The sequence below is a fragment of the Nomascus leucogenys genome, chromosome 6, assembly GCF_006542625.1.
Source record: "Nomascus leucogenys isolate Asia chromosome 6, Asia_NLE_v1, whole genome shotgun sequence".
In the NCBI taxonomy this organism is placed as follows: Eukaryota; Metazoa; Chordata; class Mammalia; order Primates; family Hylobatidae; genus Nomascus; species Nomascus leucogenys.
The window spans coordinates 12,775,164-12,795,480 of NC_044386.1; the positions used below are offsets into that span (position 1 = coordinate 12,775,164).

The 20,317-nt window shown below is 41.0% G+C and overlaps 1 protein-coding gene across 1 annotated transcript in view; it reads right to left on the reverse strand.

Moving 5' to 3' along the window:
• Positions 1–20,317, reverse strand: part of DNAH5 (dynein axonemal heavy chain 5) — a 234,597-nt gene that overhangs the window by 4,416 nt on the left and 209,864 nt on the right. The window contains exons 75-78 of the mRNA XM_030815104.1: positions 19,948–20,163; positions 13,892–14,104; positions 6,528–6,680; positions 5,887–6,118 (exon numbers count right to left, since the gene is read on the reverse strand). Coding sequence (XP_030670964.1) covers positions 5,887–6,118; positions 6,528–6,680; positions 13,892–14,104; positions 19,948–20,163 — 814 coding nt within the window. The remainder of the gene's footprint in view (positions 1–5,886; positions 6,119–6,527; positions 6,681–13,891; positions 14,105–19,947; positions 20,164–20,317) is intronic.

A 20,317-nucleotide genomic window follows, 5' to 3' on the forward strand; every position in this document is an offset into this window, starting at 1 on the left:
TTTTATTTAACCACCCTTTTGCCAATAACATTTAAATTACCAGACAGTTCACTCTTAACATTCACTATTTCTTTCAATCCTTTAAAAAGCGTGTGAGTTAAGCATGTTAATAATAGTAACAATTGAAAAAAATATTTGTTATATGCTTCCTATGTACATAGCATTGTCAGCTTAATTCTCTCAACAATCCTATATGATGGGTACTATTATTTAATCATTTAACAGATTCAAAAACTGGAACAGAAGGAGGCGAGTTGTCCAAGATTAGAGAGCTATAGTGATAACTGAGAATGCAACCTAGTCAGAATGGATCCGTGGCCTCTCTGCTTCATCTCTGCAATATTTGGGATGCACTGTGCATGTATACCTTTGCCTTTGCAGAAAACATGAAAATGAAATGGACAGAACTAGATACCTGAATTCAATCTGTGGCATATTTGAGATGCCTCCAAAGCCACATGACTAATGGCTAGGATGATAAAAGCCAGGAGAACAACCCGAGTATCCTGGCCCTCGGCTCACAGTCCTCTCCCGGTGAACAGGGGCACGAGCACTTTTCAGCCTGCAGCATGATGGAGGGAGGTATGGGGAGGGACAGCACCATCCGCAGAGGGCTCCCCCTGTGCCTTCCCACTGCCTACAGTTTACCTTAGCAGGTACCTGAGACAAATTAACTCAGGACTTCGATATTCAAGGGAGCTGTCCTCATTTTGAGTTTAGCCTTTATGTTCAAGTTTCATCCCAGGCACTAAGAGGACACGTAAACACAGAATCGCAAGTAAAAGACTAACTATGGGAATTCCCAGAGGTTTGCAGATACCTCACGACAAACAAATGTGATTCTGATACCAGCTTTCACTGTCAGTAGCCAGGAATCATGGGCAAATTACCCAGTGTCTCCAAACCTTAATTTCTCCATCTGCAAAATGAGGATGATAAATTTGACAGAGTTGTTGTAAAGATTAAATAAGTTAACACATGTATGTGCCTGGTATAGTATAATGCCTGGAATGTAGAAGGTGCCTAAGATAGAGATGTTATTTGACACTTCTTTATCTCTCAGTCTCCACACACGCATACACAGGCACACGCACATACACACACATGCACACGCACATACACACACATGCATCTACTTACGCATGGACCTTTTCACTAAAACAATTTCCCAGACTCATGTTTCCCATGACTTTAACAGACTTCCAGGTTGACAAGCTGACAATGGATTAAATCCTGTGGGCTCAGGAGCCAGGAGGTCTCTACCCCTGGTCACCACATATGGCTGTCCCCACCCCAGTCCCAAATCTGCACAGTTTCAGGTCAGAATGGGTCAGTGTTCTTAGATACACTTTTTCCTTAGCAGGAAATAACCCTTGAGACCCCTCTTGCACCTACTTAGTGACCAGAGGTACGTAGAAGGCTTGCCTCGTCCCTCGCAAATGTTCCAGTCACGGTTTTCCATCACATCAGCTACAGCTCTGAAGTTCATTGAGAATCATCCATCTGCTCATATAATAAATCTGTGAAGGCACATATCTTTCTTCTATCTGTCCTTTTAAGCTTCCTTTGAGAATAGTGGATCCACACAGTGTGTGTGTGGCTTTACCCTCTTGGTGAATTTGGTACTATTTGAATGACTTTTCCGTGATTTTCTAGCAAGAAACATGATTTCTTTTTAAAGTTTCAGGGTATATTACTCAATTTTTAGAGTTAAAATAAATATCTAGATTTCTTCTTGTAGAAAACAAACCAGTCCTATATCTATATTTTAATGATTATTTAAATCAAAAAATTTCCTTCATACTAATGTAAAAACTGTTAACTATAAGAATTCCAACTTTTAAATGCTGCACTTTGGTCATTAATGATGCTACACACCCCTTTAAGTCAATTAGAGCCCTGCTCAATTATCAAAATTGAGTAAAAATTAAAGGTATCGCATGAAAGCGGTAACGGACTGTTAGTTTTCTACCACTAAAGAAACACCTCTTCAACAACAAAGCTATTTGGCAAACCAAGTTTCCACCAACTCTTACTGAAATCAAAAAAGGAATAAAGAACTAAAGTTTTCTTTTAATACTTTGAAATTAGCCCCTTTTTCCTTTGCTTATTTTATTTTCTCCCTTACCTGCTGCTAACGAGCATCACCACTGGCTAATACCCAGCAGGGTGGGTATAGTTCTTCTATAAAAATCTGTTCTTAAATCATAAAGAATTGCCAGTATTATAAAATTACTACTTTATTACTACCATGCTGAGATGTTCAATGTCAAATTGCCATGGATTTTTATAGTTTAGTCACAAGAAAAAAACAGGAACATATAACTCAACTGGAAAAAGGTTTTTATTTCATTTTATAAGAGAAACATTTTTACAACATGTTGACTAGATGCAATGATATGATAAAGCAATTTTTCTAAAATACTATTTTTGGCTAAAGGAACACTTGATTATTATTTCTACAAAATAATTACTGTCCCAAGATGTCACACTACCCTAAGAACCAGTAAATACAAAGCCATAGGCTATGCTTGCCTGAGCCCAGGTAGACACATTTATCTTTTTAGATTCAACTAATAAATATTGAACTACACCATGTGCCAAGCAGTGTGCTGAGAACCTTCGTGTTCCTAATCTGATGCTCAAGTCTCCCCTTCACAGGCTCTTCCTCTTTCATGTTTTAAACACTGGTCCCCTCCCAAGGTAATCCTCATTCCCTTCAACAAATCACAACCTCTCTAGCCTTTTGTCCTCAAAGCAAAAATCATTTCTCTAGCAAACTTTTGTAAAGACTAAATGAGACATGGTGTGAAATCCACCTTTAAACATTCTCCATAAATATCATTTCTCTCTTCCAACTACCCCATTTCCACGTCTACCTGAAGAACTTCCTTCATGTGGAAGGTTCCACCTGCACACTGCTAACTAACATCCAGCTAACCTGGACTGGGTCTGTCTTCTAAATCCCAGAACTAAACTCTCCATCAAACCCAGCACATCCATTACCACCTCACGACTTTCCACTCTTGCCTCTGCTCCAGGAGGTTAGCATAGCCTCTTTCTGTCACTTGGATCTCACCTCAATATTTCTCACAGAACTCCTAAATTATCTTACACTCAAACCACGTGTATGGTTTGAATTTGTCCCTAAAATTTCATGTGTTGAAAACTTAATCACTGGTGCAACCATATTTGGAGGTAGGGTCTGATAAAAGGTGATTGGGTCAAAAGGGTGAATCCCTTATGAATGAATTAATGTCATCATGATGCCAGTGAGATAGTTATTGCACGAGTGGATCGCTATAAACCAAGTCCAGCTCCTGGTGTCCCTCTCTGTCTCACATGCTTACTTCTACCTTCTGTCTGTGACCATGGAATGACCCTCACCAGATGGTGGCATCATGCCCTTGGACTTCCCAGCTTCCAGAACCAGGAGCAAAATAAACTTCTATTGTCTATCACATGCCCAGTCTGTAGTATTTTGTTATAGCAACAGGAGATGGACTAAGACACCATGCATGTGTTTTTTGCAGAGAAACAAGAAGTATCTGAAATCAGTATGTTCATTTCTAGTCAACTCTCATTACACACAGTAGTTATGTCCTATAAAGTCACCATGAATATTGAATTAACAAACACCAAGCCATTTCTCCTAGGGGAAATACAGGGTTAGTTTCCTGCAAGCCTCTGGTCACAACATTTCCATCAAGCAGTCAATACATAATCTTGTTTTATGTGCGTTTCTGTTTAAGGACATCTTTTTAATATATATGGTTGATTTATTAGCATTGCACTGAAGGCCAACAGCCCTATAACTAATGCCTGATGTCAGTTTGTCCAACACATGTATTTTCTCCATAAGGCACAGCCTTCTTGTGCTCAGAAACAGCAGACTTAAACACTACACTTGGGGGCCATTTTAAATAGGAAAAAGTACCCCCCAAAAATTGAAAAACATAGTACTAAAGAGACAACAAACAGGACACTTAGTTGTAATATGAAAGCTGGAACAAGGAGGCACAGCCTCACCTTGTTTGGCCCCAGCTAGAAATATGTATGTCTGGCAACTCCAATTGTTTGCTGCTTTGCACATGTTTGTGAATGACCATGTAAATGACCATAAAAGTGCCATTAGTATTGATTTGGGGGCTACAGAGAAATTTTAGCAGGTAGGCAAATTCACAAATACCAATCTGTGAGTAACAAGGCCCAACTATATTTGTTTCTTTTATGGCTATCACCCCTGTTTGCGACTCAGCTCCTCGAGAATGGGAAGCCTGTTTGGTCTTTTCTCAGTGCTGCAACCCCAGCACTAGGGCAGCGTTTGGCAGATGGTCAGTAAGTAGTCACTGAATGACCAAGCGAGCTAATGCTATTTCCCTCTGCCACGAAAACTCTAATTCCCCATAACTCTCATTCTTGTCCTCCAAAGCACATCTCAAAAGCAATCATCCCTACACTCCTAGACATCTTTATGTTTTCTTTCTGAGCATCTCTTTTGTAACATGTATCAATTTGCATTTTCATTATTTACTTACTGTGGGTCTCCTTCACTAGACTGTGAATTTCTGGGAGCTGGATCTGGTTCATAATGATCTTTGCATCCCTAGCACCTAAGGTTATGGCTGGTAACTATTAGACATCCAGCAAATGTTTGCTTAAAAAATAAATACTTGGGGCCAGGCACGGTGGCTCATGCCTATAATCCTAGCACTTTGGGAGGCCAAGCGGGGAGCGGATCATGAGGTCAGGAGTTCGAGACCAGCCTAATTAATATGGTGAAGCCCTGTCTCTAGTAAAAATACAAAAATTAGCTGGGTGTGGTGGCACACGCCTGTAACCCCAGCTACTCAGGAGGCTGAGGCAGGAGAATCGCTTGAACTCGGGAGTTGGAGGTTGCAGTGAGCTGAGATCATGCCATTGCACTCCAGCCTGGGTGACAGAGCGAGACTCTGTCTCAAATAAATAAATAAATAAATACTTATAGTTCATAAATTATTTTATCTCTTTACTTGTTAGAATATTTTGTGCTTCTATCATAAAATCAGTGCTTCCTTGGGATCCACTATCATGGCTAGAGTTTATGGTTTACGCTTCTAAAACAAACAGGGAATTCCCTCGTGTGCTGAAATGTGGTTATTGCTGTAGAGATGTTAGCTGAGTGAAAGGTGACAAAAAAAAGCCTCCAGAAAACATCAATCCAACAACAGAAAATAGTTTAGGCATTTTTAGACTCGTCAAGTACAGCTTTGATAATTTTGTTAAATTAGAATCACGTGCGTACTTCACAGACTTGTTATTACATTCAAAGACTGAAATAAGAACCCAGTATTTCACCATTAGCTATAGGATTAAGTCAAATGCCTCTGAATTCAATCTAGACTTCACTACCTGGTTCAAACCTCCAAGTTGGTAGAACTACAGCCTCCAAGTGAGCCCTGTGCAGTCTTATCTAGAAAGTCTCCTTACCACAGCTCACCCCACCACATTGTATCCATTCTTCAAAGCTCAGTCCAGGCCCAAATGCTCCCGACACTCAGCCCCTGCCCACTTCATCCCGCTGTTATCTCACCCTCCTTTCCCATGCCTATCAATTATGCCAAACATTTCTTCCTTATCTCTTCAGCTAATATTTCATGAGTATCCACACATGTTAATCTGCCTTATTAGATAAGCAAGTACTATCTAGAACTATTGCCTCTTCAATATACTCAAGAAAGTACCTAGAGGTCAGTAAGTCCCCATTAAACATGGGTGTGAATGTAAAGCTAACTGATAAGAGAGTAAAATCTCTACTACGTGATAACAAAAATAATGAAATCTTGTGTTGATAATATCATCCAAACGAACAATGCGAGCCCTTACTGAAGGTACAAGACAACTTACTATTGTTTTCTGCATAAATCCTTATGACAGGCATCAACTCAAAGAGCACTTTTGGCTTTGATTCAATGAGTTTCATGTTCCTCTTGTCCCAGCCAGCACCTTCAAGATATAAGCCATAGACATAGACACCCTCTGTGGGAGGGGCAGAAATGTCATCCTTCATCCATTTGGTGACTTCATTGCAAAGCACCATATTGTCCAGAGCCCAGCCTTTGTTGGCCCGAGTTATTTCCTATTCAGGGCATCAAAAGATGAATGGAGCAGTTAGAGGTTTGTCTTAATAGAAAGAGCATAACAATAATGAAAGTTTGGCTCCAAATCACTCTAACTCGAAGCAAGTACAATAGTATTTAAAGAATTAGCAAGATTCTCTCATAAAAAAAAAACCACATCCTAATTTAGCTATGTCTACTTTAAAAAGAAATACCAAATCAAATACAAAAATAAGAAATAAATATTTTGAAAGTCGAGTTAGCAGCCTGAGAATAACTGGCTGGGATTTATATTCATGACAATGTAACTGCTAGTACCAAAAAGAGACAGTCATTCTCTGTCTTATTATAGTCTTTAAAACTATAATGAAAGAAAATCCTGTGGAGGAAAATTATAATAACACAACAGGTGCAGATCAGAGCTCTTACCTGTCGCATTGCAGTTAAAAATCCCTGGGGGTTAAAAAAACCTGTCATCCAAAAGCAGTGAGGTCGGCCATTGAAAATCCACGAGGTAAACTGGCTATTTCTTTCTATAAGTTCAGTAAACCAGAAACCCAGCGTACTAGAAACCCAAGAAGCCTGCAATTAAGACATTAAAACAATTAATTGATATAAGTTTAATACTGCAGTGTAAACCAGCTATCTTCACTGAAAAAAAAGATGAAATATCAATTTCACTTTTATAATGAAAAAAGTCCCTAAGTCATGAATTTTCCCTGGATTCTGGCATAAGCGTTTCAAATTATTCTTTCTCCTTAATAATAGTAATGCTAAGATATGACAGAATATACTAGTCATCAATTCACAGAGCTGTTCAAGATATCTAATGTCAACTGAATCACTTTCCATGTACCAATATATTCATCACTGATTCTGCTGTAAAGGAATCAAAACAATTTATTGGATTAAATGTAAAGGCTTTCATCATTTTTCCTTAGGTTACAATTTCAGTCTATAACACATAAAAACTGATTTTTATTTACCTAAATATGCCCATGGTTTATCAAGATAAATCAACACTTTAAAATAGATCCCATGGATAATAAGTTGAAGAAGACTTGCTACACTTAATTTTAATGGGGTAAACAACAGTTATTTTCCAGAATGTTTGTCCCTTTAGAATACATTTTTATTTCCTCTCTTGAAGGAGCAAAAAATGGAAACCCAAGACTCTTTATCATCCACAAACTATTTGCATTTATTGCTTCTGACTTTCTCCCTGAATTCACCTGTGGAGCTTCCATTATGACAACTGGCATGAATATGTCATTAATGTCATCAGCAGCAGCAGTGTAAGGTATCTTCAAATCATAGATTATAACATTTTACTGTAATTGCAATATTTTATGTGTGAATAAAGGTAGTAATCAACCTGGGTATAACACTTGAATTTCAAATACCTTAAGAATTAATTTGCCTATTTTTCAAGAGTTATTGAGGTTCCAAAGTCCGATAATAAGCTGAGAAGAATAAAAACCTGAACAAAATGATCATAATTTAAGAATTACATCACTCATTGTCTGCTATCTTTATAGGTCTATTAACTAAAAGAGATGTGTGTTTATACTATGTTCCGTCTGAGGGCAGAGGGAGGCGCTAACGAGAGAGTGCCCCTGACAGGGATTCCTGTTCCAGAGCCTCCCAGGTCCTACCGAGGTGGGTGATCTGGTTTGGTAGGGAAGGAACTCACAATGACCAGTGATCTGGAAGAATCTCCCTCTGTCCTTGGCAATGAGAAGAGGCAATTCAGATAGAAAACTCTCTGGCATGGGCAATGATTAAAGATGAGAAGGAAATAAAGGGGTCTGGTCAAAGCTGATTCTGAGTCTCTAAGCTATGTGATGAGAGGGATGGAGGGTGGTGTCATCAAATAACATGGAGAAGACAACAAGAAGCAGTCCTACTCACTATATGCTGCCTGCAGAACTCACTGCCTCGTAATCTGCTGAAGACCTGGATGACATACCCGAGGCTCAGCACTAAACAAGTCCTACCACCTTCCCATTTAGCCAAGTAACCTACAGAGGCCAACCCTCTATCCTCCCACCCACCAACCTCACGTTTATACGCTGCCCTCTCTGTGCAGCCCCCAACCTGACACAATCCCCCTCTGTCCTTGGCAATAAGAAGGGGCAAGCCCCCCTCCCAAGCCTTTCCACTCTACCTTCAGCATCTTCAGTGCCATCATCAGAAAAGTCTTCTAGATCCTCCACCTCATTCTGGAACATTCTCTCCATCCCTTCTCTTAACTGAAGTCTGCCCCGCACCCCACACCCTCTACCCAGGACAGACTGCTTCCCTCACAGCCTTCTCCAAATGTAGGCTACTGCTTTCCTCATACTCAACAACCCTCAGGGCCAGGAGAAGAGGAGGTGACCTTGTCGTTTCTGACTGTTATTGTCAGATCATCACGCTATATCATTCTCTTCCTTTCAGTCTCGTGCCATCTGGACATACTATCCTTACCCCTTCTTGTTTCTATCACCTACTCGTCACTTCCTCTTATTCACGAAGGAATTTGGCTCCTGATTTACTCTTCTACTCAATCCCCCAAATAATCATGAGGATGATGACTATGATAGTGTTGGTGGTGGTGGTGGTGGTGATGATGGTAGTGGTGGTGGTGATGATGGTGGTGATGGTGGAGGCAGTAATTGGTGGTGACAGTGGTGGTGATGGTCGTAGTGGTGATGGTGGGAAGGCAGTAATGGTGGCTGTGGTGGTGACAGTGGTGGTGATGGTCGTAGTGGTGATGGTGGCTGTGGTGGTGACAGTGGTGGTGATGGTCATAGTGGTGATGGTGGCTGTGGTGGTGACAGTGGTGGTGATGGTCGTAGTGGTGATGGTGGCTGTGGTGGCAATGGTGGTGGTGGTGCAGTTTTGCTATTAATAATCACAAGCACTCACATAGCACTGGCCACAAGCCAGGCGCTATTCTAAGCACTTCACACACGTCAACTCATTTAATCCTCACAATAATGCTAGGAATTATATAATGCTATTATTTCCCTTTTACAGATAAGGAAACTGAGGCACAACAAGGCAACTAGCGTACCCCAAGTTAGCCCATAAGAGACAGGATTTGAACCTGGGTATTCTGGCCAAGTAAGTGCACACTCAAAACCCATATACTGCCTTTATTTACTTTCATTAATCTTTCTAGGTGACTTCAGCATCCATTTGAATGATGCATTTAACATCTTACTATCTTATCTCATGACCCTCTGCTCTCTAATGACCCTGATGTCCATTCCATTTTATTCCTCTGCTCCCATGATCTCATGTTAAACTTTGTCATCCTCAAACACTAGCCTGTTGGGAGGTGCATTTTTTTCCACTCCTATATTTCCTTCTATGGGGAGAGAGCTCCTTTCGTATAACATTCCAAGATCCTTGATGCTCTCATTCTCCCCACTCCCAGGAGGTAAAGAAATTCATCTGGTTTCTGGCTGTTTCAGAGACAGGTTCTGCTCATCAGATGTCCCATGTGCCCCCTATACTTCTCAGCCTCACATGCAGTTAGGTTGGGTCCAAGACTCTAGTTCTGATCCACAGACTGTGAATGAAAGTGGCATGGGTCACTTCCTAATCCAGAAAGTCTAGACCTGGGGTGCCATGTCCATCTCCCTTCCCTCTGCTATGATGACTTCAGAGGCCACATGCTCCAGGTGGTACAGCTCCCAGATGACAAGGCCTCCATAATGACAGTCCCAGAGTAACTGTGTGGAGCGAAGGATGCACCCAGCTGGTGAGGGGCATAAGGAAGTAGGGTGCAGCTATAACAGCAGCTCCTGAAGTATGATCAGTGGCTTAGCACTAGGGCAGCAGGAGGTTGGAGAAGCCATAGCAGCGGTGGAAAGATAGAGATACAGTTAGGAAGCCCAGCCAGCCAGCCCCTTCTGCTTTTATTACTGGGGGTAGCAGGGGGAAAGGGACCACACACTCTCTTCTGCTCCCACACTCTCTTGTGCTCCTGCACACTCTCGCTTCACAGGGAAGTCTCTGTCTAGTGTAGTGCTGCTGGTGGGTAAGTCTGTCTAATTCCAAATACTGTTTTTAAAACCCCAAAACTCACCTTCCAGCAGATAGAAGTCACATTGTTCAATATCAGCTTTATCAGTAAATGTTCTCTAAGCTGCACTACTCCTTTTCTGCCACTTAATTGCTTTGGAATTCAGGCGGAGAAAAGAGCTAGCTATTTAGTCGCCTTAAGAAATCCAACATGCACCACCCCCATTCCACATTCCATTCTTCAACCACAACTTCCACTTCCAGTTCACTTGTTCAAGGACAGCCCTTTGACCTAAGCATGGTATCCGGTTCTTTGGTTCCATGGTTTTCACCTCATCCATAAATTTTGTCCCATCTCCATTATGCTAGGTGAAATAAGCCAGGCACAGAAAGGCAAATACTGCATCATCTCACTTATATGTGGAGCCTGAAAGAGTTGAACTCATAGAAATAGAGAGTAGAATGGTGGTTACCAGAGACTAGAGGGTGGGGTGAGGAGGGAGGGAATAGGAAGTTCTTGATCAAAGGGCATAAAATTTCAGTTAGATAGAAGTACGTTCAAAAGATCTATTGTACAACAAGGTGATTATAGTTTATAGCAATAGACCGTTTTTTTTTTTTTTTTTTTTGAAAGGGAGTCTCGCTCTGTCACCCAGGCTGGAGTGCAATGGCGCGACCTTGGCTCACTGCAAGCTCTGCCTCCCAGGTTCATGCCATTCCCCTGCCTCAGCCTTCCGAGTAGCTGGGACTACAGGCGCATGCCGCCACACCCAGCTAATTTTTTGTATTTTTTTAGTAGAGACAGGGTTTCACCATGTTAGCCAGGATGGTCTCAATCTCCTGACCTCATGATCTGCCCGCCTTGGCCTCCCAAAGTGCTGGGATTACAGGCATGAGCCACCGCGCCCAGCTGCAATGGACTGTATTCTTGAAAATTGCTGAGAGTGGCTTTTAGGTCTGAACCACAAGAAAATGTTAATTAAGTATGTGAGGTAATGCCTATGTTAATCAGCCCAGCTTAGCCATTCTACAGCATACACATCTTTCAGAACAACATGTAGCACACCATAAATATATATAATTTTTGTCAAGTAAAATAAATTTTAAAATAAGTCTTTAACAGTTTTTGTCCCATCTCCTCTCCTCTCGTCTTCACCTTCCATCATTATAATCTCCCCATTGAGAATGGCTCCCATGACCTAGCTACCTCTCCCACTACGGGTTGAATTGTGTCCCCTCAAAACCACACATTGAAGTCCTAACCCCCAGCACCTAACAACATGATCTTATGTGGGAACAGGGTCTTTATAGAGGAAATCAAGTGAAAATGAGGGAATAAGGGTGACCCTAATCCAATATGTTGCTGTCCTTATAAAAAGGGGAAATTTGGACACAGAGACAGATGTGCATAGAGGGAAGATGATGTGAATGTACACAGGGCAAAGAAAGTCATATCTTCATATCTTCACAAGACAAAGGGAGAGACCGGACTAGGACTGCCACAAGCCAAGGAGCTCCTGGGGCCACCAGAAGGTAGAATGAAGCAAAGAAGGATGCTCTCCTAGATGCTCTGAAGGGAGCACCGCTGGCCAACAGTTCTATTTTGGACTTGCCACCTCCAGAATTGCAAGAAAACAAACTTCTGTTGCTTAAGCCACCCAGTAGCTGGTACTTTGTTATGGCAGTCAAAAAATCCTACCACACCTGCCACTGCACTCTCCGGGTGGGTGTCCAACACGGAAGCTCCTCAAGTATCTACCTTCCCAGGCCTACTCCTGGCAGCTGAAGCCAGCTGGAGGCGATGCACACCTGGGAAGGCTGGTTTCATTCACATGCATAACTTGAGATCTCAAAGGGTGAATCCTGTTGCCTTTCCATGCCTGCATTTCTGTCTTGGTTTCCCCCTCCTTCCAACCTTTAGGTGTAGCAGGACAAGTGAATGAGGAAGTGGAGCAGAAGTGAAAATCTAGGGAGCAGGGACATTGGGAGTGACCTGTCAGGTCAGCCCTGCTTGGGTTCATGCTGTGGGTGTGGAGTCCCCCAGACAATGGCACGAGTCAGATGGAAAGGAAGCCATGGGGCAGATCCAGATTTTCCCAAGAAATAGGTTATAGATGACAGCTACACCTCCCACCCTTTTCCTATGTATTTTTTCACCATAATTAATCTTAGCAACTTCACTTACATCTCCCCATAACATGGATGTGCATACACATCAGACACACACACACACACACACACACACACACACACACACACACACACACAGAAATACAGAACAAAGGGAAGAATACCATTTAGGCTCCATCCCTTCAAATGTCCTCTACTAAAATACACTTATTTTCCTACTTACAAAGACACTCAGGAACTCATTTTACTTTTTCAAGTGAAAAATTATTCCTTAAAACTGTATCTGTCTTTAGCACAATTACTAACAAGTAACCAGTGAGCATGCTGTTAAATTCTTATCCTCTTATTTTGATATATATATACTACATACTGTATTTACAGATATAGTGATACCAGAGGGGGGCAGGGAAGTGCTGGGTAGAGAAGGGCAGGGTCCCTGGCAAAGGCTCCACCCTCAGGCTTGTGGCCACAGACCTAAGTGAGAACAGGCACTCTTGTTTTCGTGCCCAAATGTTGCATTTTCCAAGACCACTCTGGCCCACCATGCCCCCCATCCTGTGCCCGTATAAACCCAAGAGACCACAGCGGGCACACACACAAGTGGCTGGATGTCGAGAGGAGTAGAAGCGCAGAAGGGCACACTGACAGACACCAGCAGATACCGGCAGGACCAACAGACACCGCTGACAGTGGGACAATGTGGAATTTGCTCAGGCATGGTCAGAGAAGAGTCCGGTCACTGGGCGGCCCAACTCCAGGGGAAGACCACCTTCCCACTCCATCCCCCTTCTGGCTCCCCATCCACCTTGCTAAGAGCAACTTCCATCACTCAATAAAACCTTGCGCCCAACCTCTAAGCCCACATGTGAGGCAATTTTTCCAGTACACTAGAGCAAGAACCCAGGAAACAGAAAGCCCTCTGTCCTTGCGATAAAGAAGAGGGTCTAACTGAGCTGATTAACGTGAGCCATCTGCAGATGGCAAAACCGAAAGAGTACACTGTAACACATGCCCATTCGGGAGCTGTAAACACTCAACCCTAGACACTGCCATGGGGTTGGAGCCCCCAAAACAGTCCCCACAACCTGCCCCTCTGCATGCTCCCCCAAGGAATTTGAGCAGCAGGGCATGGAAAACCCAGCCACACCCCTGTCACATGCCCTGCGAGGGGGATAAGGGAACTCCTCCCATTTCGACAGCATATAGCAGAAACTTTTTCTTTTTCTTTTGGTGTGACTTTTGATGTTAGGGTGAGGCATGTTTCCTTCTATAAAACCAACATCATGGGCTCTGGAGTCCAGGAGCTTGGGTTTAAATTCTGATTCTTGGACTACTTAGATGTGTAATCTGAGAAAAGACTTAACCTTTCCCAACCTTAAGTTTCTCATCTGTAAAATAAGAGCAGTAAAATAAAAAATTTAAGCAAAATAACGCATGTAAATGTCCTAGCAGAGAACCTGATTCATGGGATTCGCTAAAAAAAAACTTCCTTCCCTACCTATGGTCCAAAAATACAGGGCTATAAGGGGCTTAATCCCTATGCAAAAGAATCATGTTGAGTAAATTATCCTTTCACGCTTTCCACTTGCCAATTACAACTCTTCACAATAATAGGTGAACAGGCAGAATAACAGCAGGCTTATACATACTTTTTTCCACCAAGCAGGGATTCTAGCATCAAACATGCAATCCAGTGCATCTCGCAGATTTTCGCTCATGATGATGGTGCCATCAATAGCAAGTTTCAGCTCAGTGAGGGTGCTGCGGACAAGGCTGAGTACCCTTTGCATTCTGTCTATTTCCTGCCTGAGGAAAATGTTCATAGGCTGGAATGGCCCCATCTTCTGCAGCCTCTCTTTTACCTGCCATGGAAACATTCAAAGCACATGTTAACAATTAGCTACTAAGGATTTTATAGACCTGGTACCCTGGGGCCTCTGAACAGGCCCAAATTGTCACTATTCCATAAGCTTCTATTTTATTGCATGGCAAAAAAAAAAAAAAAAGAAAACAGAAAAAGTATCTGTTAGATGACCAGCCCGAAGTTTCATGCCATGTGGGAAGGAACAGGCAGCCGTGAATTCACAGAAGAATGTTAAATGCATGACCACAACCATGCAGTCTTCCAAATAGCAAATGCACTTATTGGGAAACTCCCTTTCTGCCAATCTGAGCTCTTTCAGACCCACATGTGGACACACACAAGCAAACATGTACACACACACAACCATTCTGCTGGCTATCTCAAAAAACTAGAATTCTCTTTTAAGAGCTTTCTGTTTTTTTCCATCAAAGCATCCATCCATCACCCCATCCATTCATTATCATCCTACAAGTATTTATTGAGAGTCTTCTATGTATCAGATATTGTGCTAGGCTGAGTTGCTATAACCTAAGGTAGCACTGACAAATTCAACAAAAGGATGGAGACTCTTCTAACTCCCGCTACTTACCATGTTTATTTATGTAGTTATCATTCTATTTTTAGACATTTTTATCACTTCCTAACTATTTCAACCCCTGTTAGACATGAATGACGCCTTTCCTGATCCTGTAATGAAGAGTGCTTATGAAGGCTGATAACAGTATTGATTTTTCTCCAAGCAAGTTATCACAGGTTATTCCAGGGACATTATCCCCTTGACTAAAGGTCCTTAAGTTCCGTCTGTAGTATTAGCAGCCAAAATTGCCTGCTTAGTAGAAAACAGTGGGGTATAAAAGACACAAAATGCTACAGGATTCCTCTTGAAAATGAGGTACAAAAGGGAAAAATACAAAGAAATAGGGTGGCTCTGTGTTAGAAGCACCAAATGATTGTCCGGGTCATCTCTTAAAACTGTATGGAAAATCAGCTACCTCTTAGTCTTGGTTTAATCAAAGATTTTTAATTTTTAATTTTTTATTTTGTAAATTTTTCAAAAATTTTTGTGAGAGCGTATGTAATTGAATTGTTTGTAACTCAAAGGATAATTGAAGATTTTAAAAATTACTATCAGGGTAACTCTTTCCACAATACTAATTAAGATGTCAAAAAAGAAAACAATTGGAGGACGGAGACAAGACTAGATTGCAGCTCCGACTCAGACAGAGAGCAGTGTTCGGAGGCCTGCATTGTGAACATGAGCTCCGGATCGACTCCAAGAACAAAGCAGCAATCCCGAGAGTACCCACAGACTCTGTGAAGGAGGCGGGCTGCTCCTGCAGGACCCAGGAGACACCCCAAATACCGTGAGTGCCCCAACTGCAGAAGTGGGAACGGGAGCGCCTCCTCTCCTGAACACACACCCCCACTGAAGAAACTGAAGCAGCCACAGCAAGACAAGCCCAAGGAGAGGCTGAGCTCAGACACATCTAGCCTTGCCCCCACCTGGTGGTCCTTCCCTACCCACCCTGGTAGCGGAAGACAAAGGGCATATAATCTTGGGAGTTCTAGAGCCCCGCCTGTTGCCAGTTTCTCTTCATACTACCACAGCTGATGCTTTCCGGAAAGCACCACCTCCTGACAGGAGGTCAACCAGCACAAAAATAGAGCATTAAACCACGAAAGCTAAGAACCCTCACAGAGTCCATTGCACCCCACTGCCAACTCCGCCAGAACAAATGCTGCTATCCGCAGCTACAAGACCCACAGACAGGGTTCACATCACAAGACTCTGTGCAGACAACCCCCAGTACCAGCCCAGAGCCAGGTAGACTTGCTGGGTGGCTAGACCCAGAAGAGAGACAACAATCACAGCTTGGCTCACAGGAAGCCACATCCATAGGAAAAGGGGGAGACTACTACATCAAGGGAACAGCCTGTGGGACAAAAGAATCTGAACAACAGCCTTCAGCCTAAGACCTTCTCTCTGACATAGCCTACTCAAATGAGAAGGAACCAGAAAACCAACTCTGGTAGTATGACAAAAATTGACATTCTAATGTCACACCTCAAGGAACTACAGAAACAAGAAGAAACCAAACCCAAACCCAGCAGAAGAAAGGAAATAACCAAGATCAGAGCAGAACTAAATGAAATTGAAACAAAACAAAGCAATACAAAAGGCAAATGAAACAAAAAGCTGGTTCTTTGAAAAGATAAATAAAATTGATAGACCATTAGCAAGATTCACCAAGAAGAGAGAAAATCCAAATAACCTCACTAAGAAACAAAACAGGTGATATTATAACTGACACCACTGAAATACAAAAGGTCATTCAAGGCTATTATGAACACCTTTACACACATAAACCAGAAAACCTAGAAGAGATGGGTAAATTCCTGGAAAAATACAGCCCTCCTAGCTTTTATCAGGAAGAATTAGATAACCCTGAACAGACCAATAACAGGCAGTGAGACTGAAATGATAATTTAAAAATTACCAACATAAGAAAGTCCAAGACCAGAAGGATTCACAGCAGAATTCTACTAGACATTCAAAGAAGAATTGGTACCAATCCTTTCGACACTATTCTACAAGATAGAGAAAGAAGAAACCCTCCTTAATTCATTCTATGAAGCCAGCATCACCCTAATACCAAAATTAGGAAAGGACATACCCAAAAAAGAAAACTACAGACTGACATCCTTGATGAACATAGATGCTAAAATCCTTAACAAAATACTAGCTAACTGAATCCAAAAACATATCAAAAAGATAATCCAGCATGATCAAGTGGCTTTCATACCAGGGATGCAGGGATGATTTAACATAGGCAAGTCAATAAATGTGATACACCACATAAACAGAATTAAAAACAAAAATCACATGATCATCCCAATACATGCAGAAAAAGCATTTGACAAAATCCAGCATCGCTCTATGATTAAAAGTCTCAACAAAATCAGCATACAAGGGACATACCTCAATGTAATAAAAGCCATCTACGACAAACCCACAACCAACATAATATTGAAAGGGGAAAAGTTGAAAGCATTCCCTCTGAGAACCAGAACAAGACAAGGATGCCCACTCTCACCACTCCTCTTCAACATAGTACTGGAAGTCCTAGCCAGAGCTCAGTCAAGAGAAATAAATAAAGGGCATCCAAATCAGTAAAGAGGAAGTCAAACTGTCACTGCTTGCTGATGATATGATAGTTTACCTTGAAAACCCTAAAGACTCCTCCAGAAAGCTCTTGGAACTGATAAAAGAAATCAGAAAAGTTTCTAGATACAAGATTAATGTACACAAATCAGTAGCTCTTCTATACCAACAGTGACCAAGTGGAGAATCAAATCAAGAATGCAACCCCTTTTACAATAGCTGCAAAAAAATAAAATACTTAGAAATATATGTAACCAAGAAGTCAAAAGACCTCTACAATGAAAACTACAAAACACTGCTGAAAGAAATCACAGACAACACAAACAAATGGAAATACATTCCATGCTCATGGATGGGTAGAATCAATATTGTGAAAATGACCACGCTGCCAAAAGCAATCTACAAATTCAATGCAATCCCAATCAAAATACCACCATCATTCTTCAAAGAATGAGAAAAAACAATTCTAAAATTCATATGGAACCAAAAAAGAGCCTGCCTAGCCAAAGCAAGACTAACCACAAAGAACAAATCAGGAGACATCATACAACATGGTACTGGTATAAAAATAGGCACATAGACCAATTGAATAGAACAGAGAACCCAGAAATAAACCCAAATACTTACAGCCAACTGATCTTCGACAAAGCAAACAAAAACCTAAAGTGGGGAAAGGACACTCTTTTCAAAAAATGGTGATGGGATAATTGGCTAGTCACATGTATAAGAATAAAACTGGACCCTCATCTCTCACCTTACACAAAAATCAACTCAAGGTGGATTAAGGACTTAAATCTAAGACCTGAAACTACAAAAATTCTAGACAATAACATTGGAAAAACCCTTCTAGATATCAGCTTAGGCAAGGATTTCATAACCAAGAACTCAAAAGCAAATGCAATAACAACAAAGATATATAGTTGGGACAAAATTAAACTAAAGAGCTTTTGCATGGCAAAAGGAACAGTCAGCAAAGTGAACAAACAACCCACAGAGTGGGAGAAAAATCTTCACAATCTATACATCTGAAAAACAACTAATATCCAGAATCACAACAAACTCAAATCAGTAAGAAAAAAACAAACAATCCCATCCAAAAGTGGGCTAAGGATATGAATAGACAATTCTGAAAAGAAGATATACAAGTGGCCAACAAACATATGAAAAAAATGCTCAGCATCACTAATGATCAGGGAAATGCAAATCAAAACCACAATGAGATACCACCTTACTCCTGCAAGAATGACCACAATCAAAAAATCAAAAAACAGTAGATGTTGGCGTGGATGCAGTGATCAAGGAACACTTCCACACTGCTGGTGGGAATGTAAACTAGTACAGCCACTATGGAAAACAGTGTGAAGATTCCTTTAAAAAGTAGAACTACCATTCGATCCAGCAATCCCACTACTGGGTATCTACCCAGAAGAAAAGAAGTAACTCTACAAAAAAGATACTTGCACATGAATGTTTACAGCAGCACAATTCACAATTGCAAAATTGTGGAACTAACCCATCAATTAACGAATGTATAAAGTGTGGTGTGTGTGGATATATATACATATATATATGTATATGTTGGTATATATATATATATATATATACGTATATATATACATATATATACATACATATACGTATATATACATATATACGTGTATATATATATACATATATACGTATATATGTACATATATACGTATATATATATACGTATATATGTACATATATACGTATATATGTATATACGTATATATATATGATGGAATACTACTCAGCCATAAAAAGGAATGAATTAACAGCATTTGCAGCAATATGGATGAGATTGAAAACTATTATCCTAAGTGAAGTAACTCAGGAATGGAAAACCAAACATCGTATGTTCTCACTGATATTTGGGAGCTAAGCTATGAGGACGCAAAGGCATAAGAATGATACAATGGACTTTGGGGACTTGGGGGGAAGAGTGTGAGGGGGGCAAGGAATAAAAGGTTTCAAATATGGTGCATTGCATACTGCTTAGGTGATGTGTGCACCAATATCTCACAAATCACCACTAAAGAACTTACTCATGTAACCAAATACCACCTGCACCCCAATAACTCATGAAAAAAAATTTTTTTAAATTAATTCAATTTAAAAAGATGTCAAAAAATTAACTTTCATCATCATAAATTTGCTTGGAAACTACTTACATACTAAAAAATATCAATTTTCAAAACCAGTGAGATGAAGAAGCTGCAGAGGTAATGATATAAATGTAGACTCTCTGAAATAAAGAAGGTCTGAATTTTAAGGTGTGCATTAAACTACATAAAAAGTATTTTTTAAATAATGAGGTGTTTTAATAATACTTTGCTTTCTTTTGAACAAATGGCAATGTAAAGTACCTCAGGGAAGGTTCAGAAAAGCAGTCCTAACCCATCAGTACACACTTGTAAATCAATCATAAGTATTAATATTCTCAACAGATTTCCTTATGGTTTATATATTGAAAAGATTACATTACATTCATGGATGCAAAAACTTCTTTTTCTGGTTCTTTAAGAAGCTGGTTTTTAAAATAATGTTTTTTAATTTCAGGAAAATTATTTTTTGCCTTTCTTTCTTCTTTCTCACTCTCCCAACTGAAGATATGCAACCCCAGCTGACATTTCATCAGGATTTCATCAACTTACTTCAAAGGGGACATAGTCTGGGGGCAGCTTCTCCAGCATATCATCAGCCAGCCGGGCCACCACCGCCTCCCGGGTCTCATCCCCTCCACCAGAGCTGTCCTTGGGTTGGATGCCTAGGATGGTGTCCAGCACGTCCTTGGCCAGCTTGCTCTGGTAGGTGATGTCAGCATTGGGGTGCAGTCCAAACACCTCTGGGCTGTCGTAGGCAGGCAAACTCTGAACAACAAACACCCCAGATAAGCACAGACTGCCAACATAAGCACCATCTAAATTACACTATCTTAGGAAACAAAAATGCTTTTATGAGGATATGCATTTACTTAAGTCTTACTGGTGTCAAGCTACACACCTCAATGATTTCTCCACAAAA